We start from the raw sequence: 26,574 nt of genomic DNA, 5'->3' as shown, positions 1-26,574 counted from the left end.
GAACAAATACTAAACTCTTCTACTCTACCTCTTTTAATAAAAAGAATAACTCCCCTCATAAGATTAAAAATGATGATGGTTCCTTTGTCGAGGATTCCAACATCATTCTTAATATCTTTATTTAATAATATTCTAATATTTGGAGCCTTCGATATTAAAATCACTCTTCAAACCGATCTTTATACCCTTCTCTCTCTAGACATCCCTCAACCTTCCATCAACTTCTTTGTTATTCCTTCCACATATAAAAAATTTAAATTATTTTTAAACAAAAACCTAATTTCTAATGGGTTCAATGTGAAATTTTACAAAAGTTACTAGACCATTTATTCTTAGCTCATTTATATTATTTTTTATATCTTCATAAATCCTAGTGGTTGGGAAAAAATTATATCTTTATCCTAAAAAATCAAACCCTGTTATTGTCGAGGATTTTATATGCATACCTTCATGCAATGTTATCTATAAACTTCTTGCCAATCATATCAAAGATCATCTAAACAATCTTATTAGCCATAAGCAATCTACCTTTACCAAATGTAGGACCATATATGATAATATCCTTCTTGCTAATAAGTTCATCTACTACCAACTATAAAAACAAATATCTTCTCATTTTTCTAATATTATTTCATAATTAGAATTATTATATTGCATATTTTCAATAGAAGCTAATTTCCTAATAGGTTAAAGGAGATGTTACGTAGACTATCATGTTCTGCATAATATGATCAACTTATTATTATCTTTTATTTTTGTTATGTAGACCCCACAATATGAATTTTACTTTTTTTTCGTCGATGAAATATTATGGATAAAAGCAAGATTTATAATGATAATAGAGTTAGTAATGAGTGCTTATAAGGTGCCGTAAGTTTTGTTATTTTTCATTTGGATGAATTGCCCGCGATCGAAAGATTCAATGTATATACAAATTATGTTGTAATTCTTGCTATATGAATCATGAAACTATGCTTAAACACCTAATGCTATGGATTTTTAAATGGGCTCACTAACTAGATTTGTAATGGAGAATCTGATCTGATTTGATACTTTCATCTTCTAATTCAATAGGAGAATAAGTTAACTTGCCTATGCATAATACGGATAAATTATTGCATAACATTTACATTGATCACTCAAATCAACAAGAAGAATACATTTCAAGTTGAAGCACAAGAAGGACATGGTGCATATTCATAAAATTTTGAAGATCTTATATGAGATTCAAGTAAAAAATTATACATTGTTTGCTTATATTTTAGTAAACTTTTCTTCGTTATACTATACATTTTTCTCATAGTATTTTCAGTTATAAAATAATAAGTCTTTTAATGCATTACTTGAAATGTTAATCTTACATTACCAATTGAAGTTGGATTATCAAATTCAACTTATGAGACTAAAACACTACTTAGAGAATTAGATCTTAAGTATTGATAGAGGATATTCTAATACCATCCAACTAGCAACTACTTCAGATCACACGTGGTGCCACTTTAGCCAAAGTAGGGCGAAAATTCAAGGGGTAACCGATTCTCACCCCTCACTGATTATATATGCATTCATAACAGGGCTACAACCCACGAGGTTCTTGTGGTCATTAGTCGAAAGGCCCCAGCGATGGTCTTTGAGATATTCCAAATAGCTCATTAGTTCATGGCCGTTGAAACGCTAGTTGTAACGAGGCTCGAGGAGACGAACAAAAGGCCCCACGTGAAACAGCCCCAATGTTCATCCCTAAGACTACCTAGGAAGAAATTCAATAGGTCGAAGCCTCCACTCCCAAGGCCACCACCGTCACATCTCAATTCATCGAGGATAGAAATCTTTCTCTAAATCAAGGGAAAGGGGCTCTTAAGGGAGTCCAACTCATCGAAGACCCCATTTGAGTACAAAGACAAAGCAAGATGTTGTCTATACCACCGAGACTACAACCATAAAATTGAAGAATGTCAAGATCTGAAATATCTTTTCGCGAATAAAAGGTGCTAACAAATATATCTAAAGTATTTAATTTCAAAACCATGGTTTTGATACTAATTGTAAGCATAAAAAATCATAATATATTATTATTAAATAAAAAAGTTTTAATACCAAAATCTAAATTCAAATAATAATAAATCTAAATTCATGATACGTAGCTTTCAATGTTATTCAGAAAATCCTTTCTCTGATCTACGAGCGCACTATTGTCAGATCAAAGATCTTTAGTAATGCTAATCTGCGAGAAGTGTTAGACTTGACTTCTTCTTTCTTCCTATCATTCACATGACTACTATGATCAATGGATTCAATGATAAAAAAATTATTATAGAAGATTTGTAATATCTTATTAACTAGTTCAAGAGATGAAAGAAGATTTGTAATCTCTCAATTATGTCACATCTCTCCGTATCTTCACTTATTCAATTGTTATGTGTTTATATTATTGTATTGAGTTCATAGAATATCATATCTATTTATAGATAAAGAGTAGAGGACCTAATATAAATAATTATGAGATTTTCTCCCGTCAAAATCATATTGGAAGAAATTTTATTATAATTTAGCTTTCTTTTTATTGCATATTCATAATATATCTGATTACGTAAACACAACCAAAAATAAGTACGTGTATCTGTAAGAGATATGATGATACGTGCTAATCAAACATCCACCGAAAGCGACCTCCCATTGTGACCTACACGTTCCCGTCTTCTTTTTTCTCTCTCGGCCTTCCTCTTCATATGATGTTCTTCCTCGTTCCAAGCACCCACGACCGAAGGACCGGCTCGAGGAATGCGACTTGATCATATCGGTTCTCGCCGAGTTATTCCGCTGCTGATGCTCCTCACTCTGCTGCCTACTCCCAGGAAGTCCCTCGTTAGCTGGTCGGAGCCCTCGAGGTTTCTGACGCCCGAAGGATTGAACTTAGTCTCGTCCATAATGCACAGTCCAGTGTCGAGCGCGCGGAATCCCCCAGCCTGCTGTCGATGCCCGCCGGCGATGGCGCTTCCACCGAATGCCGTTCTCCCCCCGGCACCATCAAAGAGGTCGGTGCCTCCGTTCGCGAGCTTCATCATCAGGTTTTGGAGGTGAGCTTCGTTCTCCGTTTGATATTGCAGGGCGCCTCCGTCATCACCGCCGTCCCCACTGAAGCTACACCTGCTTGAAGAAGATCTGGCAAACCCTCTCAGTAAGGGGGGTCCGCCGCTTGTCGTCACGCCCATCTGAGCCGCCTTCTGAAGCAATGCAGTGGCTGACATCTGCGGAATCATCAAGTCGCTTTGCATCGAGGTGTTGTAGAGAGAATTCGTTCCTCCAACGAAGTGATCGCTCGTAAGGTTTCCCGAGAAGAGTGTCGCTGGCTCAGTGCTTCCGTTGGCACTGTTAAATCCGTCGGCCATCAGCATCTGGTTGTTTTGGTTGCCGCCACTGTTGCTGTTACCGATACTGCTCGTGCTGCTGCTATTGTGGGAGAAGAAGCCAAGGTTGAAGACACTGGCGGCGGTGGCGGCAGCGGAGGTGGAAGAAGTAATGGTGCTGCTACATTGGAGATCATGGAGTTGCGTCAGGCCATGGAGTGGTCTACTTTGAAGTAGAGAGTGGTGAGGCGGGTGCTCCTCATTGAACTCCTGGGTGGAGCCATTATCAAGGTAGAAAGCAGACGGTGGAGGAGCCTGAGGTGGTCGGAACGACGACGGGGTCGCAGAGGAGATGAGGTGTTCTAGCTGTGATCCAGGGCCTCCTCCGGTGCGGACAAGGTCGGTCGGCGCATGGCTTTGGGCTTGCAGCGAAGAGAGGTGGGCATTGACTTGAGACAGGCCTGAGGCCATGGTGGTGGGGTTTCCGTAGAGATGGTTGCCAAGAGCGTGGAGGCCGGCGGTGGGTGGCCTCGAGCTCTCTTGCGCCAGGGCGTCGCAGAAGGCCCGATGGGTGATGAAGCTGTCACGCCTGTATCGATCACAAGAAGGAATATTGCATGGTTACCTCAAGCTGATGAGTTGATACACACACTATATCTGTCTAGTGGAGGATTGTTTTCTGAGCTCACATATAAACAACATAAAGTCTAACCTAAATAATCGATACACATAACTAAATGACGGAGGAGAAACTAAAGTAAAGTAATATGTTAGGAATAGAACGCTTCATTCACCAAAAGCTTTAAGATACGATGACAAATAGGCACAGTTTCCCAGGCAGCAACCTACACCAAGATGAGAGAGAATAGAATTCTACTTTATGACCATGAGATTGGAAGCCCGAACTATGGGACTAAATACTCAAGAGAGGATCTTTGGAAGAAGAAGGAAACCCACACATGGCCCGTCAATAACTCCAACTCCTATGAGCACATCATCATCCTGACACACCCTACAGTTCTAGCAGAGTTATCGAACCACCCAACTTCCTTTGAAGCTCTCCCTCATACCAGATGTGTTGAGAAATCTCTCCTATCCCTTGATGAACGCTGATATGACTCCCACACTGAAATAGATGAAGAGAAATCGGTACGTGTTTGGAGGACCTGCTTCTCTTCCCTCCTTCCAAGTTTCAACCCTAACGTTGTCATGAAAAGGCTGACCTGCCAGTGCCGCAGGGCCGTCACACAAGTAGCCAAGCCACTAGAGAACAAACCTACAAAGATGCTTACCTGGCACCACGTGAACAGGCCTGATAGAGAGAGAGAAGGAGAGAAAGGAGGAGCAGGAGATTAATCGAGAGCACAAGAAAAGGTGGCGCTGGTTTCAACGCGAGAGAGAGAGAGAGAGAGTGAAGATGAGGAGGCATTTGTTTTCTTCGAGCTGAAACCTCTATGACCATGGCAGCTCTAAAGACGAATTCACGTGGGAGCAGTTCCTCACAGCCGTTTCCCAACGCGTACGTTCCTTTCTCTCGCTCTGTCTCTCTTTCTCTCTCTCTCTCTCTCACTTTCCAGGGAATCCAGCCATAACAACCCTAAAAAAAGGAACCTCCCTAACCCTAGAAGACCAACATACAATCTTTGAACGAAGTTCAAAGCAGAAAGCAAGGGAAGGAGACGCACTATTATCACCGAATCCGAAGCTAGACACTAACAATGGTGACTCGTGATGAATGCATGCGACGGAGACGGAAATTGGAGGAGAAAATGGATGCATGGATTTCAGCTGGATTCCTACTGCTACCATGTCTTTTACCAGCCGTGACTAACCTGGAGAAGAGGGTGCCGCAGTCGCAGCGGTACTCGCGGGTGCCGCAGGTCTTGGCATGGGCCTTGAGGTCGGACTGGACGGCGTAGCGCTTGGAGCACTTGTCGCACTTCCACTTCTTCTCGCCGTGCTTGCGGCAGAAGTGCTTCTTGATGCCGGTGAGGTCGCCGAGGGCGCGCGAGGGGTGGTGGTGGACGCAGGTCGGCTCGGGGCAGAGGTACACGCGACGCCGCACCTCCTTGCTGCTCTTCTGCCGGAGCTTCCACGGCAGGTTGTGGCCCCGGCGGTGCAGCTGCAGGTTCTGTTCCCGCTGGAACCCCTTGTTGCAGACCTCGCAGATGAAGCGGTTCGTCGCCAGTAGCGACGTCGGCGACAGAGCAATCACCTCGGCGTCCGGATCTGCTGCAGAGACATGTGGATTTGGTTGTGCTTGTGAATAAACAATTCATCAATTATTCATCGAGACAAGGATAGAATAATGCGGTCGGTTTCACAGTACGTACGTCATGCACTAAGATTGAGGATGAAGATGGAACTGGGTTTGAAGAGAGTGATCAATTGGAAGAGAAGGTATGTGAAGAAAGCTTACGAAGCGCAAGTGGAAATGGGAATTCATCTGTGGAACGCTATAGATTGGAGAAACTAAAAACAGCAAATCCCAATTCCACGGATCCAGTGACTTGAAATCGTCGACATGGATTCGGGCTTTCAAGATGTGAAGAGAAGTCAAAAAGGGCTGCAGGATTAGGACATGAGGCAACAGTAACCAGTAACAGAGAGAAGGCAGATATGCTTGAATCAATTCTTTCTCTTGCATGTTTGAGTGTTTCAGATACTTGCTTGGGTTTCCTGGTTGGTTCCTTCTCTTCCTCTCTGAAGCTGCAGCGGGAGCCGGCACCGTCGAAGAGGATTTCTGCTGCTGCTGCTGCTGTTGTTTCATCTGCTTTTGGAGGTCCTCATCTCTGATCCCACCAAAGAAGGGTGACGACGACGAGGCTGATGCCATTTTCCTACCTCAAAATAGCCACAAGAACAACGAAAGCAACAACACCTCTCTTCTTCTTCCGATGGCGTTCTTCTTGTTTCTTCTTCCCGGATCTTTTGTGAACACCGACAAGCCCAAACCGAAACAGAAGTAGAAATTCTCACTGACCAACATGCAACCATGAAAGCTGATCCCCTTCCTTTGTGTTCTCTATATATCTAGCTATGTACCTATCTCTTCCCACGCTTTCCAACCATTATTTTCTCCCAATCCTCGAGGACAAGAAAGGATCCAAAAAGAAAGGGAAGATGTGAGGAAACCCCCAAACTCCCAGTACAAGTCAGTGACCTGAATTTACCACCAGACAACTTTGCCAAAGACCTCTCCAAATCTTTGTCCGCCTAGATTCGTAAAACAACAAAGAGAGCTGGAAAACCAAGTAAACAGTTGCACTCAAAACTGGTATAGAGAGAGAGAGAAGGGGTCAGAAGCAGAACAAAGACCAGTGGATATGACACAAAAGAGAGAACATATCAATAACCTCTTCCTATCTCCTCCTCTTAAGCAGTAGAAGAATGAAAACCAACACCTTGTGTGAACTCGTTCATTCCTTTGCCAAACCCCATTCTTCCTCTCACAGGTCCTCCTTCCTTTTTCCCTTTCTCCTTCTACTCTCCCCACCCCTTCACACCACCAAGCAAAATGTGTCCAACCAAAAAACTACTAGAATAAATATGTGCATGACACTGATCGAGATAAAGAGAGAGAGAGAGAGAGAGAGAGAGGTCGGGTGTAGGCAAAGCGTGTCGTTATGTGGCCATGGATGGGTCCACCGACTGTGGAATGCCATCCTCGCTGCTCTCCTCTTATTCCGCATCCCAAGTCTTTGACGAAGAACTTACCTTAGATCACCTTCTCACCCACTCTTCATTCACTACTAAGTCTAAAGAAGGCATTACTAATGATAATTATGACAGTATTAAGCAAATAAATAAGCTTAGCAACAAAAGATAAGAGGCTAAAGTTAGCTGCAGTACATTTTAAGTCTTATCAATATATTGGATTTTTTTTAAATAAATTATTTTTTTTATAATTATTGATTATCTCATTTAAATTATCATGATATCAAAGAATCCTGCGATAAACTATTAAGATATTTATCGGCTAAACTAGATGACATCTTTATATTATGTGTTTAATACTAAGTTGGCTAGTTTATATTTCATGATATATTAATTAAAATCAAGGAGAAGATTAAAATTGATCATAGGAGAGATAATTGAAATTTATCATAGAGTTCTAAAATTAATATCATGACTCTTCTCCTTTTTTTTTTTCAATGGGTAAGTGATGTAAATGGGACATAATTTTGATAATCAAATATCTTATATATGTTATCTGACATATCTGAAAATATTTTATAATTGGTTGAAAAAATAACTTGTGAAATGACAATTTATATTATATTATTCAATGTCCTTTCATCCATGACAAGGATGGCGGCTTCAATTCTTATTAATTTCATGACCTACCATCGATGATGACACATTGGTGCATGGAGGAATCGGAATACATTGGCACTGTATGTCAACATGCTATAGACAAGTGACTACATGAGCATCGGTAGAATGACTTGTATCCATGGAATAGGTAGTAGTCAAATATATCTCCTTGTATTCCAATGTTGGGAGATGTGGATGCTGACCATGTCTTTGTCATCACACTGAGCATGCACAGTCCAAAACCTACTTCATGAGCGATCTACATCCATCAAAGGCTACAAAATTTATTGTTTTTCCTTCAATAATTCACTTGGTCTTAAATGATCATGCACATGATTTCTTACACACCTTCTTAATCTGAATTATTGCCTGAATTATTCAAGGCTTATGTACCATCAATCATATTATCAAATTGTCTTCTAATTCAATCAAAGCTCATCAAGTCGAGATCTAATTAAAAATTACCCGAGTTATTACGGTTTTAATCTAAATCATTGATCAAAATGCTTAAACTAAAATTACTATAATACACTCATCACGCCAATATAAGTCAATCATAGTCTTTACCCACTTCTAATGTGTATTGCAAGAACAGAAAATAAATCAAATGTGTGCAAAAGAATCAATCTGAGACATTCATAATTGGCACAAGTAGACAAACGAATCACAGTGCCACTGGTCCTCTAAGCTTGGAAGATGCTGAATGCATTAAGCTACAAGTCAAAGTACAATGCCTCTTAGCCGACCGAGTGCAGCCACCATGTGTGGCAAGCGGAATACTCTCTTCTCCGTGCTACGTACGTGAACCAACTCCATGAGCTTTCCCTGCTCTCAATCTTATTATTATTATTTTGTAGTAATCCTTTGCAATATTATTTTTTTCTTTTTGTAATTTAAAAGATCAGAAATCGAATCACGAGAGCCGTATTTCTATGTAATTTCAAGATAAAACTATACATCGACCCTCCTCTTGGTCGTTTTTAGCAGCATGATCCTTTGCATTGATTCCTTCCCATGGCTTCTGTTCCTTTTCATTCAGTATCCTGACCTGCTCGGGCTGGAGTGGCTTGTGTGCGAGGCAGTAAGGTTGTCGAGAGAGAGAGAGAGAGAGGCACGCGTGCGTACATGGAGGTGTAAGGATACGATGAGATGATTGGCATTGGGAGCAAGCGGCTGGTGTCCTTGATAGGAGAAGTCATTTTCCCTGTGTTGGCAGACGAGCTGAGGAAGAAGCTCAGAGCACAAGACCCGAGGCTGAAACATGTATCGGTGGTCCTTCACCTACCTTTTTGATCTCATCAACTATGACGAGCTTTTCAAGGAATATTCACTCTCACGGGAGAGAGATCAGATCATATAAGAGCTTACAGAGAGATTTAATGGAGACTACAAGCACTACTGCGTGCTGCAGTCGTCCTTTGGGTCATACAACATCAAAGACGAGTATGAAATCTTGCTGAGAAGCTACAGACCAACGAATGAATGGAGGGCATGGATTGATGATGTATCATGTTCATCATCTTAGGTTAATCTTTGTCTTCTCTCTTGTGCTGGGGAAAAAGATGCGATTCGGTATGGTAGATCTTATGGTTCTGAATGCACTAACCAAACCCAGCAAAGAACAACAAAAATTGAAGCCAAAATAACAGCTTTTTAAGAGACAAATCTGCCATTGACTTTGCGCAAGGTAGAGAAACATGTCATGTCACACACTGAATGAAGCCTTTAGATCGTAGCTTCTCTTGTGACTTCACTTGTTCTTGACATCCTACTTATCTAAAAGCTCAAGCATTTTGTTGTCCCTTGGCATGACTGACGCTACCTAAATCCCGGATCTTGGTCTCTCACCCACCCCAGTATTTTACAAGATCATGTGGCTGTTCAATGCAAGAGAAACAACAGCCTCCAACCCTAAGGTCAAGCAAAACTAGGGTTTTTGTCCACTAGCATACGGAGGCTTGTGGTCTGCATAGATTCTTGTTATTGGGGTTTGGGGTAACTCTTTCCAGCTCCATGCAGCGATATCAGACGCCAGAAAAAACAGTGCATCCTTGGGATTGGAAAACCAGAACTAAAAAGAATAGCTAATAGGATTATTTTCTTAAGAGAAGAACACGCCACCCGATCCAACTGTTGTCGTTTGAATGCTTCTGGCTCACCTTTTTCGTGTCAGCAAAACAAATTTTTTTGCCATTACTTTTGGCTTGTGATTCAACGATGAGCTTCAAAAAGCTAAGCATTAGAACATAACCTTATACTGCGTTGACAGATCTTTGACACAGTGAAGCAGCAAACCCTATCCTCAACCTGTCCTCTTCATGGTTTGCCTAATATTTAACCCTATCTGTTTGTCTTAATTCTCTACAACAAAAGATTGACCTTCTGCGATTTATATTCCATTTCAGAGCTTTTCGAGCATGCATGCATGCATGATTGATCTTTTCATGTCCCCTTTTGAATTCGGTACTGCTCGAGAAGCTACAGTCTCGCATACACAGATTACTATGAGAGTGGCCCCAGAATAAACAAGTCATGGAGCCCTCTTTGATGTCACTGACACACACGACATACATATGAAATCAGAGAAAGGAGGAAGAACAAAGGATAAAAGTTAGGAGGAGGAAGCAGCACGGAGAAGCTTTTTTCCTCGTTAGATGCGAAGCTGAGAGGTAACTTTCAACTGAGTCTCTCTCTCTCTCTCTCTCTCTCTCTGTGGATGAAATGGGGATGTGAATTGCACAGACAAAGCAGAAGAGTTCACGTACCTTTCTTTCTTCAAGGAACATTCGTGGGTCATCAACATGACATACCAACTAACAACAATATATGTATATGCCACCTTTTCTTGGTCTCTAATCATGCATGCATCTACCTAACTCACAAACACAGTCTGTGTTCTTGATTTGTGTATCTATACCTAATTTCTTTGATGCATAGCTGAGGTGTAGGGTAATCCATATCTCCAACGTGGAGATCAATGAAGGAGTTCATGGTTCCTACATATCAAGAATATATGCATGCATGTACTAAGAATGAGACTGTATGTGCCTCGAAAACAACAAAGTTCTCTCGCTAGAGTTGAGAAAACACATGAAATTATTACCTATTAAGCACGACACGTTTTAATGGCGGCTATAATTGTGTTGGTAGATTGTCGCGAATTTGGTGGAAAGACTATTTGTCACCCTATGATCTAATTATAGCCTTGTTTCGTGAGGGAAGACTATGGATGGCGATGTGGTGGAAGATGAAGCTACAATAAGTCCAACGAGTTTCATGTGTTGCTTGTTGTTTTGGGTGGGCCTTTTCCTTCTCCATCTTCTCTTCCGGCTGCTTCCTGTCACCTCAACGAACGAGTAGATTCTCTCAAATGTTATGATGACTATTATTGTCTTGAGATAGACATCAACTCGATGGAAGAACAATAAATCAGTTCAATCGATGGAACAATAGGTTTGTCAAGAAAAAGAAGTACATAGTAATAAGGCAATTATTGGATGAGAAATAAATGCCTTTTGACATAGTGAATTGGCGTGTATATATGTCACATCATCACCTATATGTTTATGTGCCACGATAAACTAAATGATTTATTATATAAATAATGGACTTTAAAATACTTAAATTAGGATTAATAGTAATATATATATATATATATATCTGAACACTTTTGATTTAATAAAATTGGTATACAGAGCTTCATAATGAAGAAAGATGATGACTTATATATTATATTATATTATAATTTAATTATTTTTAAAAATAATTAACAATTTTTACTGAATATTGAAGATTTATCCAATTAAACAATTATTTATTTATCTGCATCAAGTTATTGCATGTATTAGCAAATCCACTCTCCAAAATTACTACCACCAGCAAATGGTGACGGGCTTCAAAAGGCCGACGCATAAGCTGTTCGTGTTTGGGCTTTTCGGCCCATAATCCAGAAACAACTACATAGCCACAGGTGACGGTAAGCTCACTTGACGGTCTCTCGATCCCAAATCGTGAGCCCATCCAAAGTTACTTCTTCCCGCCTTCCCCTCCCCCCAATTTTTGTTTTAGGGTTTTGATCTCTGAATCCTTCCCTCCATTCGCTTCCCTTCACGCCGGATCGCCACGGTCGCGCCAGGGCTCCGGCCGAGAATGCACATCAAGGAGATATGCCTCGAGGGGTTCAAGTCCTACGCCACCAGGACGGTGGTCTCCGGCTTCGATCCCTTCTTCAACGCCATCACGGGGCTAAATGGCTCTGGGAAGTCCAACATACTCGACTCCATCTGCTTCGTCCTGGGCATCACCAACCTGCAGCAGGTCCGGGCCACCAACCTCCAGGAGCTCGTCTACAAGCAGGGCCAGGCGGGCATCACCAAGGCCACCGTCTCCATCGTCTTCGACAACTCCGACCGGTCTCGGAGCCCGCTGGGGTATGAGGATTGCCCCGAGATCACGGTCACTCGACAGGTGCGTCGGTCCTTTCATGCATTTTGAGCTCGTATTTATGCAATTCGACAAAAAAAAGGACTTTTACTTGGAATCGACGCCTGGTGTTCTTCCTGTGGAATTAAGTTCTTGGATTTCTTTGCGTTCGAGATTTTCCTGAAGTTGGATCGGTCGTTATTGTTTTTCGTTTTTCAGGAAAAAAAAGATTTTCTTCTTTTGGGATGAAATTGAGTTGCGGGTTGTTCTTTGTGTGGAATTATGATAATGACTTCTATATTTCCAAGGTTTTCTTAGGTTGGTCGGTAGTGACTGTATTTTCTTCCTCAGGGTAGAAAAAGGTTCTTTTTCTTGTTTAGGGGGTTAAGCTGAATTGTACATGGATGCCTGTTAGAAACTTGAAACACTTGAAACCTGGAGCACAACATTCAGCGTTCAACTCCATTTTTATTGACATCGTCAAATCTCGTTAACTCACCTGTTGAAAGTTTCTAACGCCTAAAAAATTGAGGTTGAAGTTTTCACTTAACTGCAAACAAAGTAAGTTGATCTTTCAGTTGAAAAAGATTCATGCAGTCTCTGTTATCTGTTGTGAACTAGGGGAAAAAAAAGATATTCCATTGCATGAGGCTCTTGCCAATGTAGGGCTTGGAACGGGTCAATGTGTGTACCTTTGCTTCTACCAACAAAAAGGCTGTTTTCGTGACTCAAACCCTGTCACTTGGTCTATAGAGGAACAACTTTACTTGGGCCATGGTTCACCTCCTAGCTTATGGAGGAAGATGGTGAACTTGTAAAGTGGATGAAATTTCTTCATATTTATTCCTACCGAGATGGACTCAATGGGATCAAAATTTGGTTTGTGCATGCTGCTAGTATAGTAACCACTTTCTGTATATGTATATGGCTGGTTTCTTGGTTTGGATTTTGGAATATAGTAAGTGTCAGGCTTACCCTTGTGGTTTTAGAATTACACCAATATTATGGCACTATCTTGATTGTGCCATCCACTTTCATTTTGATTGTATCATTACTAGTATCATGAAGATGGTGGGATCTATAATGAATCTCGTCCATCAGTTGTTACATAAGTTGTTATTGAACCTCTTTTTTTGGATGTTATCGATGTTAGAGAAACTGATGAACAGTGACATCATATCATAAATATTTGTATTTTGTTTTTAAAATTTTCCTAAAAGCATATTCATGAGTAATGTTAAGACAATTTTGTTCCCTCGTGTATCATGTTGTGCAATCAATTTGCATTCATGACTAACCCTGCTCTTGTTGTAGATTGTGGTTGGGGGAAGGAACAAATACCTCATCAATGGGCATCTTGCTCAGCCTTCCCGTGTGCAGACCCTTTTCCATTCTGTGCAGCTTAACGTCAACAACCCACATTTTCTCATAATGCAAGGGCGAATCACGAAAGTCTTGAATATGAAACCTCCTGAAATTTTATCAATGCTGGAAGAAGCTGCCGGCACAAGAATGTATGAAATGAAAAAGGAGTCTGCTCTGAAGACACTTGACAAGAAGCAAAGCAAAGTAGCTGAGATAGATAGGCTTCTTGACCAAGAGATTCTTCCTGCTCTTGAGAAGCTTAGAAAAGAGAGGATGCAATACATGCAGTGGGTCAATGGCAATGCAGAATTAGATCGGCTCAAGAGATTTTGTATTGCTTATGAATTTGTCCAGGCAGAAAAGATACGAGATAGTGCTGTCAATGAGGTGGGTCAAGTTAGGAAAGAGATGGCTGAAGTGGATAAAGACACTGAAAAATTGAAATCTGAGATACAAGAGATGGAGAAGAAAATATCTATCTTGACTGCTGATAAAGAGGCAAAACTAGGTGGTGATATGAAGGCTTTGTCTGAGAAGGTGGATATTCTTTCTCGATCTCTTGTGAAAGAAACTTCTGCAATGACTAACCAAGAAGAGTCTTTGAAAACTGAGAAAAAGGCTGCAGAAAAGGTTATGATTGTTCTAATACTCAATATTGTTCTGTGTACAATGCAGCATATTCTCTTTATGCTATCTTGTGGCTGGAAACTATCAGATATAGCTGCCAGATCTTAAGATTCTTTTCCTTGCAGCTATTGTGCATCGAGTAATTAGGTGTACAGATTATTGCTGCATGGTTTGCAACGTTGCATGATCTATTCAATCTGATGATAATGTTTGTCGTCAACAGATCATTAACAACATTGAAGAGATCAAAATGACAAAAGCTGAGAGAGATGCTGCAGTGAGAAAATCTGAGGAAGGTGCGACTGATCTGAAAAAGAGAGTGGAAGGTTTATCTAAGATTTTGGAAGACTCTGAGAGAGAATATCAGGTAATTTTATCAGTGAATAAATTTCAAATTATCAGTGAATATCAGTTAGATTTAAAAAGATCCAAGATATATGTTTCTTAATGTACTGAAACTTAACTATCACCAGGGTGTTCTAGCTGGCAAGAGTAGTGGAAATGACGAGAAATGCCTTGAAGATCAACTAAGGGATGCTAAGGCTGCTGTTGGACTTGCTGAATCAGAGTTGAAGCAACTAAATACCAAAATTGGTCACTCTGAGAAGGAGCTGAAAGAGAAGAAGGGTCAACTGTTAGCAAAATGTGACGAAGCTGCTGCTGTAGAAAATGAGCTAAATGTTAGGAAGAAGGATTTGGAAGCCATTAGATCAGCCATGGGTTCTATTTCTTATGAAGATGGCCAGATGGAAGCCCTACAAAAGGTTTACATAGATCTGACAGTCCATGGACAGTAGAATAAGTTTGACCTTTCATGTTAAATGCATCTAGACATAAAAGTATATATGCTTGATCGATTCTGGTGTTGATTTGTCATTAGGATCGATCTGCTAAGTTAGAGATGATTCAGAAGCTGAAGGACGAAGTCCGTGTTCTTTCAGGAAAGCTTGCAAATGTTCAGTTCACTTACCGTGACCCTACTAAGAATTTTGATCGTTCAAAGGTTAAAGGTGTTGTTGCAAAGCTTATTAAAGTGAAAGATGCTTCCACAATGACTGCCTTGGAGGTTTGTTTTTCCCAAATTTGTATCACTTGGTTGTTCTATTTGGGATGTGGTTTCTTGTTTATCGCTGGTTTTTTTATCACATATTTTCATGTTTGTAAAGTCAGTTAGATTTGCAGGTTGCTGCCAGAGGCAAGCTGTTCAATGTTGTTGTAGACACAGAATATACTGGGAAACAGTTACTTGAATATGGAGAGTTGCGGAGAAGAGTAACAATTATACCCCTTAATAAAATTCAAAGTCACATTGTTCCTCAACGAGTCCAACAAGCAGCTGCTAGACTAGTTAGTTTTGTTGTTTTGTTATATGATGTATTTGTCACATGGCTTTGTAACTGCTTGATGATTTAAAGCTAAGAGTTTGTGTAGGTTGGAGAGAAAAATGCTCAATTAGCTCTACTTTTGGTTGGATATGATGATGAAGTGAAGGTAGGACACTCCACATCAGAATATATGTTGCTAGTCATGCTAAGTATGGTTTAGAGTTCTTGATATGTTTGTCGTGGAGCGGCTGCCACCAATGAAGTTTTCATGATGGTGGTCCAATCCTCATTAATTTTTATTTCTTAAGAATTGTTATGCAAATCCTTTTTAATTATTCTGCCATACAGGTGCTTCTGTCTGATAAAATTTCTCCTTGTAACTTAATATCAGAAAAAAGCAAATATGCTGACATCTACAACCTAACTTTGCATTCTGGTAAATGTTTGATACTGCAGAAAGTCTTGTCATTTATTTTTAACCAGTGCACCTTATTAGTTATTACATTTGTAAATAAATGCTAATGCTAGCTAGTAAGGGATGAACTTTGAAAGCTAGGTTTTAGTTTAAATAGAAGTAAGAAGTATATGTAAGGTGGAATTTACTGCATCAAGAGATGAATTGTAAGCATGATTGAAATAAATGAATAAGAAGTTCCATAAATAGCAATATTCCATCTGATATTTAATAGAGCTCAACAGAGGGAACAAATTCATGTCACTACCATATATGTAGGAACATATAGCATGTTGTAGTTGTATTTCATTTGTACATCAAGCGTATATTCTATGTTTTTATAGTCCATCATGAGTATTTTGAGCATTACCTTGCATGCTTGTCTATAAGTTTATGTGTAAATCTAATTTTGTAATATTAAAGTGCTTATTTGCTATGTAATCTCTTATTTGCATTCCATGGGAAACAGACTAATTGTTGGATAACATTTATGATACCTGCTGTTTATAATCACTGAGAATGTTCATTTTTGTTGCAGAATGCTATGGCTTATGTGTTTGGGTCCACATTTGTTTGCCAAAGTATTGATGCTGCAAAGGAGGTACTCAAATCTTTAGTTGCTTTTTGTGCATTCTATATTGTTGTTGAGGACATTTTTTTTGACAAACAAACATACTCTTTTTGTTCTGTTGAATATATATTGAATTTTTTATTAAAAGATCAACCTTTTCTGTTATGTGGTCTCCTTGGGAAGCTACATTGTGAATGTTGCAAACCACTCACTTCTCTAGTGTAGGTTATCTTGTTGAATCGAAGGGGTCATTTATATGTGCTAAGATAAAGATCCTAAATTTGTATTTTACTGCACAAGGTTGAAGGTGCCATGGTGTGCCCACCTCAAGCCATTAGAAATATGCACACAAACACACACACACACACACACACATTGATCTTCCCTAAGCCTGTATCGGCAGGAGTCTTGTGCATTGGGTATGCTCCTTTTTTTTTTTTTTTTTTTACTGTTTTGTTTGTTTTAAGAAGGTGATCCCAGCATTTTAGGTCAACACTCCTATCAGAACTTGGTGGAACCACAGTTCTCAAGATGCTGACTGTTACCTAACATTTTATCTTCAATTTTAAATCATTTTGTCCAAATAACATAGCATGTTTTAGTTGGATACGCAACTATCTACACGTGCTTTCTTTCTTTAGCTGCAAGTGAAGTAGTGCATGAAAAATTACTGGTTCTTTTGGATTCTTTTTACTCCAATGCTATACTTTCTACAGGTTGCCTTTAATCGGGATACCAGTGTTCCTAGTGTGACTCTTGAAGGTGACATTTTTCAGCCTAGTGGTCTTTTGACTGGTGGAAGTCGCAAGTATGTTATCAACATGTTCTTACTATCGAATTGCCTCAGAAAACCTTGACTACATTAGTCAGTATGCTAACTTTATATTTACTTCTTATTCTTTAACATTTTATGCTTTTAGAGGTGGAGGTGAATTGCTAAAACAGCTTCATGCATTAGCTGAGGCTGAATCAGAACTCAACATTCATCAAAGAGGGCTGTCAGAAATTGAAGGAAAGGTTGGATCCTATTCAGACTTAACGTGTATGCTATATAGTTCTGTTACTGTATTATGTGTTCCTCAATTATCTACTTGTTGGATTAATCAATATAAATCTACTCTCTTGTGGATGTTGAGGTTGTGAAACAAAATCAAAAGAAAACAAAGAAACTGAAAGTTTGTGTTGTCTCTGACTTTAAACAAAGCAAAGTTGTTGAAGAAATGTTATGGTAGAGATGCACTGTTTGCAGCCAGTTACTTTTCTTTTTAACCCCATAATTAAATTTGGTAAATGTGAGTTCTGAATGAAAATTGTCAATATGTTCTTGAAATGTTTCTTTTGGAAAATAATCTTTCTATTTAGTAGTCAAAGTAAACAAGGAGGACAACTCGATATCCTAATCTACGTTAACAAGCAGATCTGAAGATACTATAATTGGCCTGATATGAGCATGTAAACTCAGCTTTTTTTCTCTGTTGAAATGCAGTCTGAATAATATTTAGAAGATATATTCATGAAGCCAGAGTACTAAGTTGTCTGTATCCTGGCAATTGGTACTCAACGTCATAATTTTACTTGGTTATATATGCTTTTAGACCTATATACCTTGCATGCTAACCTATTCTCAATTGTGATCGATTGATTCTCATCACTGTAATCTTGCTGGTGTGACCATCCCCAACTGCCCTTGGACAGTATGGTAAATTAGTCCCTCAACACTGCAATAATGTTATCCCTTAGTGCAAAATTTTGAGTGCTATTGGGTTTAGGCATAAAAGAAGTGTGTTGCAGTAGTAAGCATATGCTCATTAATCTGAGTCTTCAAGTAGCAAGGAAGTCATTGTCCAAAAAATTGAGGTTTGTGTATCAATTCATAAAGAGGGAATCTTTCACTTATATGTGGACTTCATTTTTTATTATACTGCAATATTCTGTCTCGGTATATGGTCTGAGTTATCATGAGTGGCAACCTTGATATAGTGATGCATATAGGATTACTAGCTTGAAACTCTCCCTTTTCTAGTGTTCAGTGTTTTGGTTCAGGAAATATCATACTTATAAAGTGAGATAGCTAATCATACACCTGTACCAAGTTTAGGGTTTTTTTTGTCTTTGTATCACAGTACTCGTATGATCTTATAGCTATATCCATTGTCTCTTTCCTATTATACATTAGTTTAATGGCCCTTTAGGGGTTTGTTAAGTGCCTATAGTTGTAACATTTAGCATATATTTGGTAGACAATGTTTTTTTTTCATCTAGCTAGAAGAAAGTAGGTATTTATTTATTTTTACTTTGGGATTATTGGGATTTCAAGTTTTATTTTGATTTGCATTGTTTGGGGAGGAAAGTTACCATGAACTGATAAAGAGAACCGATCCATTTATTTTTCATAGGTCTGATTCATGTGATTTAAAATGTTTAAGCCCACGTAGTGGTAGTTGTTTTGTCTTATGAGACTGAACCATGTTGTCACAATCTCTTTAAATTAAGGCATGATGTTCCATCAAAGAATAATCCTAGTAGGGCATGTGAGGCCAGTACAATAAGCTAGTTACACATCACGAGATGCCTCTGATGCTTTTTATGGTTATCTCTTTATTACTTGAGTTCCTCAAATCGACTTACTGAGAGGACTGACCTATAACTTGATATAGACTTAAAATACATGAGATTAAATTGGAGTGAGACAAAAGTAGTGATGTTACTGGGTACATGTGGTCAGTTCAGTGGCATGTTTTGAGTGTTGGCTGTATGCTGGTTTTGTGGGAGCTATCATTTTCAATAACACTGGACAACGATGATTTATTTTAGCATTGAGTAGTTTTCTTTGCCAAGTTTAAACTCTTTCTTTGCCCTTTTCTAAAAAACAAAAACTCTGGCTTCGATTTTCATATGAACTTTTTCTTGAGAAAATGGGATTGACTACTGGAATATAGCTATTTTTGCAGCAGCATGCAATCACAACAGGATGTTTCATTCGCATATCAAATACTATAAACACTATGGATTAATGCTGAAATATAAGATATGAGGAAAACATGTTTTCTTGTGAAAACTTTGCAGATTGCTGCCCTAGTGCCTTTGCAAAAGAAGTATGTTCAACTCAAGTCTCAACTTGAACTGAAATCATATGATCTTTCGCTCTTTGAGAGCAGAGCTGAGCAAAATGAGCACCATAAGGTTGTTGCTTCCCCTTGAAAGTATTGTACCTATTAATGTTAATTTTGGGTTTCTTCCGAGTTAGAAAGTTGATTCTAGTGTTTTCTGTATTTTGGTATTAATTTTGTTTCTATTTTCAGTTAGGTGAGCTTGTGAAGAAGATTGAAGAAGATTTGGAAGAAGCAAAGTTAAGAGTGAAAGAAAAACAACTTCAGCACAAGAATTCTATTTTGATTGTCTCAACGCTTGAAAAATCCATCAAGGAAAATGGAAATCAGCGGGAGACTAGACTTAAGGATTTGGAAAAAAAGATCAAGTTACTGAAATCCGATATGCAGTCTGCTTTAAGACAGCTAAAGGTGGCTTTTCTTCTTTCCTAATACCAGAAATATCTTTTTTTTTCCTTTTTTATTAAACCTGGGTTTTAGCTCGATTACCAGATATATCAAGTCACTGAAATCTGATGCAGTGTGGTTTTCCTTTCTATTTTTTTATTAGTCAGTATTCACTATTGCATCAGAATGGTACTTGTATGTATTGACCTTTTTTTTAATAAATTTGCACATTATTACTTAAAATGTCTCTGATTTTAATGATTTTCTCCTGTTTGAATGTGATATTTTTCATGCCTAAACCATGAAGAAATAAACAGTTGCCAAGTCTTTATTATCGAGTATTGCTGCTTAAAGCTTCTTTTTTACTCTATGTGAAGTCACTGTTCATAAATTTGAATTAACTTCCCAAGTTCAACAGTTGGATTAACTGCCATGTGCTAGATGCATTCATTAATCCTCTCAATCAAGTGGAATTTGAACTTAATATTCACCTTGTCATGTGCAAGTTTCCCAGTTAAAATTAGATTGTTTGATTCTTGATGCTGTTTATTGTGGAGAAAATCAAATTGACTGGTAAATAAGTTATTTTGTAATAAGTTATTCTTGATGGACTCATTATTTCCAGATTTTTCTTGTTTGAAATAGTTAATGCTAATTGTCTTGGTTTAATATTTGGATACAATGAAATTTCTGTTTAATATATGGGTGTCTAATTTGGTGGTATGGAGCAAGCATCATGTCCTGTGCCATAATTCTATAAAACTAAGGACCAAAAACTACTGTAAGAAAAGAAGGTAGAGCTAAACCAACATGTTTTTGACTTTGTAGTTCATTCATGTTAATGGATATCGAATGTTATCTGTATTCATGTTGCCTTTTCTATCTTTTCTGTGTCCTGTAGATTGATAGCTCCTCCCAGAATCAAATTTTGCCATTTCTCTGTTCTCTCTCAGGACCATAATATCCACCACCAACCATTTACACCCCTGAATCTGACGCTTATCAAACTTGGAATCCATTAAGTACTATATCTGACTTTTGCTGGTACATTGCAATTCTTTGTTTTTAATGCTTCTTTCAAACCAACTTTTCAAATTTCTTTTCTTTCATAATCAATAATTGACTAGAAGTTTGAGTCTGCTATTATTTCTGTAACTCGCAACAGAGCATTTCTCTCATCTTCTAATACATTTTGAAGTACAGGGAAATTCCAGAAATTTCTTGTTGCTTGCATGAGCATTAGCTGGATGCAATGTGTTATGTTTTCTATCTGCAACTTAATATCTGAAGTTTCTACTTATAGTGGCATTTGCACTATTTAAATACATTGGGATGTTTGCCATTCACCTATCTTCTAGTGGCTTATGCTAAAATTATCTGAATAAAACCATTTACACAAGCTCCCAAGTGACTTGGCATGATCCATGGTCCTCGGTTTTATGGAAACTCCATGATTTTGTTCCTTGACCTTTTAAAGAAATATCATGGTTTTCTGCTTTTGTTCATGTCATCTCAAGTTACAGTCTTTCTACATTTTGATGGGCAGGGACATGTTGTATTGTAGACCATTTAATTGAATCTTAGTGTATAGTAGGGAATATTAAATAGTTTAGCTTACCTGGATTTCTTGTAACATTTATTGCCAGGGAAAATGTATTATATTTTAATTGTAGAATCCTGGGAATTTCAGGTAGTTGCTCGCTTAAGTTTCTTTAACTACATTCTCTTTAACTTTAATTGTTATAGCAGCATCTTTAAACATTGGTGGACAAATTGAAAATGTGTTATCTCTTCTAAGATATTGAAACATGAAAACTGCTTATCCGGGAAACTTGCAGATATGATATGATGAGTTTGCAAAATATTATTACTGTGTTTTGTTCTATAATAAGGAAATGCAGTTTTTCTTTTATTTGTCCTATAAAAAGCAGCATAGCTTTGTCCACTCTTTCTCAATTTGTTGAGTTTATGTTTATACTAGTTCTACTGCTGGGTGGAAATTGAGTTGGGGAATTTCTTGAAATAAAATGCACGGAGTTTAGAATTCTGTATTTCTATGGACATTCATATTTGAAATAATCATCTTTGTTATACGTCATTTATATCAGCATACTTATAAGAAGCTAAAAAGCTATTTCTTTATGAAGATTATGCTAAATTAAGACTGTCTACTTGTTCATGTGGTTCTTTTAGTTAGATGCTTTAATATCACCTATTTTCTGGATTTTATGTTTGCTATAATTGCTTCATTGTCGCAGGGCATAATATGGGGACAGACATTTGGTAAGGCTTACATGAGTTTGCTGTACATGTGCTAGGTTCATGAAAGTGAGAAAGAGAAGATTATCATGGAGAAAGATGCAATCCTGCAAGAGCTTGTTATGTTGGAGAACCAATTAGCTGCTTCAGAAACTCAGATTCACACTCTCACTGAAGAGCTTGATAAACAACGAAACAAGGTAATCCCTAGTTGAAGATTGACAATGATCACTTTTATCTTTTTGTTGGGCAAGGGAGGATAACCAATATGTTCTGAATTCTGGTTAACTAAATGCCACTGGTGCAGGTCAGTTCCATCAAGCAGGCTTATGATCAAGCAGAGTCTGAGTTGAATTTAAGTCGCTCAAAGTTGAAAGAATGTGATACACAAATAAGCTGCATTGCTAAAGAGCAACAGAACCTGCAACAGAAGCTTAGTGATGCTGCAGTAGAGAGAAAGAAGATGGAAAATGAGGTGCTTCTTGTGGATCTTTCTTGCATTCTTTCTTATATAAAGGTATGGAAGCATATCTGTGCTCATATCTGATTTCCATTTAGGTAAAACGCATGGAGATAGAACAGAAAGATTTTTCTTTGAAAGTTAACAAGCTACTTGAGAAACATGGGTGGATTGCTGCTGAGAAACAACTATTTGGGAAGAGTGGAACTGACTATGATTTTTCAGCCCATGACCCAAGTAAATCTAGGGAGGAACTCGAAAAGATGCAGGCTCAACAATCTGGGTCTGCATTTACTCTCTCTCTCTCTCTCTCATGAAACCGCTACATCTGAAGCTTAGTTCTTGATCAATTGAATGCTCACTTGACCTTTATCTTTTATTACTTTGCAATAATTGTTTGTAGGCTTGAGAAGAGGGTCAACAAGAAGGTGATGGCAATGTTTGAGAAAGCGGAAGATGAATACAATGATCTAATTTCAAAGAAAAATATTATTGAGGCAGGATGAACATTTGTTTTTCCCTGTATTCTTTTTGTTTTATGAACTGGTAGGTGTGCATATTTATTGTTGTTTTGCTTGCTAGAATGACAAGTCAAAAATCAAGAAGGTGATAGAAGAGCTGGACGAAAAAAAGAAGGAAACTCTGAAACTAACTTGGGTCAAAGTAAACGAGTCAGTGGCCAATTTTTCTTTGGAAGCTTCATTTACTTTCTCTTCTGTTAATACTAACCTCTGTTTTGAATAAAATTGCAAAATTGCTTGTGATTCTTGCTGTCACCATTTCATAAATTGTTTCTCGTGTTCTCTGTTCAACTGAACTGTATTCAAGTTTCAAATTGTCTTTGCAGGGACTTTGGATCAATCTTTAGTACCCTTCTACCAGGCACAACTGCTAAGCTAGAAGCTCCAGAAGGGTGCAGTTTCTTAGATGGTCTGGAGGTTCGTGTCGCATTTGGAAGTGTTTGGAAGCAGTCTCTCTCAGAATTAAGTGGAGGACAGCGATCTCTTCTCGCGCTTTCTCTAATTTTGGCATTGCTTCTTTTTAAACCAGCACCAATTTATATACTTGATGAGGTATTTTTAACCTTATTTATCACTAAGTGAATATCAAACTATGCATCTTCTCCCATTTGGAACATTTAAGATGATTTTTTCCCGCTGATGGTATTATCCTATGAAATATTTCTGAATCCTGACCAACTTGTACTTTGGTACAATAAGAAACAACTACTCAAATAAATTGATGGAATGCTCAAATAAATTGCCAACATACACTATTTGTTTTTGTCAACAAATACCATGACTATTAGTCGGTGAGGATTAGATAATCATATGCGAGATGCCAAAATATCTGTTTACACAATTGTTTTTCTTTCTTGATTTTGTGCAACCTTGATAAAGAAATTGGGTTGTTTAATGGGCATGTGTTTTCTCTTCCTCAGGTGGATGCTGCTCTTGATCTAAGCCATACACAAAACATTGGAAGAATGATTAAAGCCCATTTTCCGCACTCCCAGGTTTTGCTTCTATAAGATGTCTGATTAAATTTTTTCTTTTATACGTACGTATCATGATATTATATATATTCTACTTTGGCCAAAATTCACAGTTTATTAGAGTACAAAATTGTTTGCTGTTAAATGTATTCTTTTAGAATGTTGGAAACACTTCTTAAAACCTCATAGCTGCACTTAGGTTCAATTTGCAAAGGACTGCATCAGATGTGTTGGCTTTTTGCTGGTATTGTGCTAATTCACTGACATAAGGTCATGGCACCATAATAGTGGGATGAGAGATTGCTTGTGCCAGCTGATGCTGATATATGAGCACTGTGATTGCATGTTACTGGCACAGGATGTGCCATGAAACTTGGAGCCTTTGTTCATGCAATTGCTTGGAAGTAGTTTATTTATTATGCTAAATGATGGAAAAGGATCTTTGCACACAACCGAATTTAGTTTTGTTATTACTGTTGTTGTTGTAGCTCTTAGTAGTGCCTGTCATGTTTCATGATTGAAACAAAACAGGATCAGTGGCAACTTTTTGATCGTCTGAAACGTCCTTGTATGGATTGGGACTTGCTCACAAGAACCAGAGAAATATTTCATTTTCCTGATTCCCAAACCTAGATAGCAAAAATTTATCCACTCTGATTGCAGCTCTGATGCCCTCATGAAGCATTTCTCTAAGTTAAAAAGTAAAAAAAAAAAATAGTTATTAACACAGCTATCTTGTGCAGTTTATAGTGGTATCACTTAAAGAGGGAATGTTCAACAATGCAAATGTCTTATTCCGGACCAAATTTGTTGATGGAGTCTCTACTGTTACAAGAACAGTTACCTCAAAGCAGAGATGACCCTGTTAATTTGTTGTGTTCTTTGCTGGTAAGTTGTTACCGTTCCTTTGTGACCTAATCGAATGCTGCATCCTATATACTGGCACAAGTGATCAGGATAGAAGTTTTACTTTAAAACCTTCATTTTCATCTGTTTTTTTTTTTTGAAAAAAAAAATCTGTGATGCTATTATTTGCCTCTTTCAACTGCACTATTGGCAAGCAAGAGATGTTTACTTGTTGGCTCGATGAACTTTCTTTGGAGAAGAAATATGGTTCCTTCTCAAATGCTATGGAGTTTTGGGTCTCAATCGAAGGGTATCTCTTCTCAAAAGAAGAGATGTTTCTTCTTTCAAGAAGAAATATGGTTCCTTCTCAAATACTTTTGAACGTTTACTTGCATACTTAATGGATTGCTTAAGAATGGGCGAATGAAGTACTTTTTCTCGAGTGTGATGTCTTCTTCATTTTACATGTTTTGTCTTCGTTATAATAATACCTTTTATGTTTGCTGCTGATCATGTCAGGTGCTCTTCTGGATCACACTATCTATCTGACCACCATCACTGGGGCAACTCTTTGAATGTAATGGAGATTCATTCCAACCCTGGTGACACCAGAGACCTCCAGGTTTCTCTTCCCTTTCCATCTGCTGTCGTGTAAATTAACTGTGCTGATGCCTTTAGTAGTGTTGTCGCAACGTCGATTAGCTGTAACACATTATTCATGTATGCACACCACTGAATTAAAGATGTTTCTACATGATATCTATTTCTTCTGCCTGAGATTGCGTTGAACTGTCGATACACCAAAACATTCGTCGATTAATTACTACACGGTTGAATCGATTCGAGCCAACGCGATGGCACTGTCATCAAAATCCATCGATCGATCCAAAATCCCATCACTCTACCTTTTTAAAGTCTCTCTGCACTCTTCTCCTTCGAAAGGACTCTGCTTGATCCCGTTGACATACATAACCCCATTCGTTCTTCCGACACCCAACACCCCCCTTCCTCATCATCTCACCACGCCACATCTTTATGTCATCCACCTCCTAAAGCTCCTTTACCGACCATATGTTCTTTCACATACGAAACCCATTCTTGTCACCATCACACCTATGCAGCCATCCCCACCAACACCAACCTTAGTGGGAAGGTGGGCAGGCCTTCACATTCAACTTGTCTTTGCCTTTAAAAAGATTGGGATGCAGACTTCAATAAATCTCCCCTCTTTTCCTCCAATTTAGTAATCTTAGTTTTATTTATTATATATATATATAAATAAATAAAACACTGGAGGAATACATTTGTAGCTTTATGAGAAAGAAGGAAGTTTCTCCATAGCCCTATAAACAGGGTTGAGGAAAAGATGATGCACTCCTTGGATTGCCGGTGACCAAGTAACCAAACCCTGTCATATGTTGTTTTAGCTTTTCCAACGGGGAAGGTTTCGCGTGCTTGTTGCTTCGGGATCCTGTCTCATCCTGTTGTCCACCCACCATTGGAGGGGTTGAAGCTTTCCACTCTTTGATCTAATGCCCTTAACTATACGACAGAAAGGTTACACTAAGGAGATAATGGTCTCAATTAAG

The 26,574-nt window shown here is 38.4% G+C and overlaps 2 protein-coding genes across 4 annotated transcripts; one reads left to right on the top strand and one right to left on the bottom strand.

Moving 5' to 3' along the window:
* Positions 1-2,524: 2,524 nt before the first annotated feature.
* LOC135652114 (protein indeterminate-domain 4, chloroplastic-like) lies at positions 2,525-6,869 on the bottom strand. Of its 3 annotated transcripts, XM_065172830.1 has the most exons (4): positions 6,704-6,867; positions 6,018-6,621; positions 5,180-5,579; positions 2,525-3,936 (listed from the first exon to the last, which is right to left on the bottom strand). In XM_065172830.1, exons 2-4 carry the CDS (start codon positions 6,181-6,183, stop codon positions 2,793-2,795), a joined length of 1,710 nt encoding a protein of 569 aa, XP_065028902.1. In that variant the 5' UTR covers positions 6,184-6,621; positions 6,704-6,867; the 3' UTR covers positions 2,525-2,792. The 3 variants fall into 3 exon arrangements, with proteins under 3 accessions (XP_065028902.1, XP_065028903.1, XP_065028901.1); XM_065172831.1 differs by having other exon boundaries at positions 5,180-5,576; positions 6,018-6,869; XM_065172829.1 differs by having other exon boundaries at positions 6,018-6,868.
* Positions 6,870-11,675: 4,806 nt separating this feature from the next.
* On the top strand, positions 11,676-25,739 carry LOC103970145 (structural maintenance of chromosomes protein 2-1). The gene is made up of 21 exons (XM_009383806.3): positions 11,676-12,131; positions 13,401-14,081; positions 14,302-14,445; positions 14,552-14,842; positions 14,959-15,144; positions 15,261-15,425; positions 15,510-15,569; positions 16,396-16,458; positions 17,145-17,236; positions 17,349-17,445; positions 19,495-19,611; positions 19,731-19,949; positions 22,244-22,384; positions 22,492-22,659; positions 22,743-22,927; positions 23,048-23,141; positions 23,227-23,315; positions 23,492-23,717; positions 24,086-24,160; positions 24,883-25,027; positions 25,505-25,739. The coding sequence occupies exons 1-20, from the start codon at positions 11,814-11,816 to the stop codon at positions 24,997-24,999; spliced, it is 3,528 nt and encodes a 1,175-aa protein (XP_009382081.2). The 5' UTR covers positions 11,676-11,813; the 3' UTR covers positions 25,000-25,027; positions 25,505-25,739.
* Positions 25,740-26,574: the final 835 nt, after the last annotated feature.

Source organism: Musa acuminata, chromosome BXJ3-11, assembly GCF_036884655.1.
Source record: "Musa acuminata AAA Group cultivar baxijiao chromosome BXJ3-11, Cavendish_Baxijiao_AAA, whole genome shotgun sequence".
Classification (NCBI taxonomy): Eukaryota; Viridiplantae; Streptophyta; class Magnoliopsida; order Zingiberales; family Musaceae; genus Musa; species Musa acuminata.
Note: the sequence above shows the minus strand (reverse complement) of the source record. Positions and strands in the feature narration are given on the sequence as shown.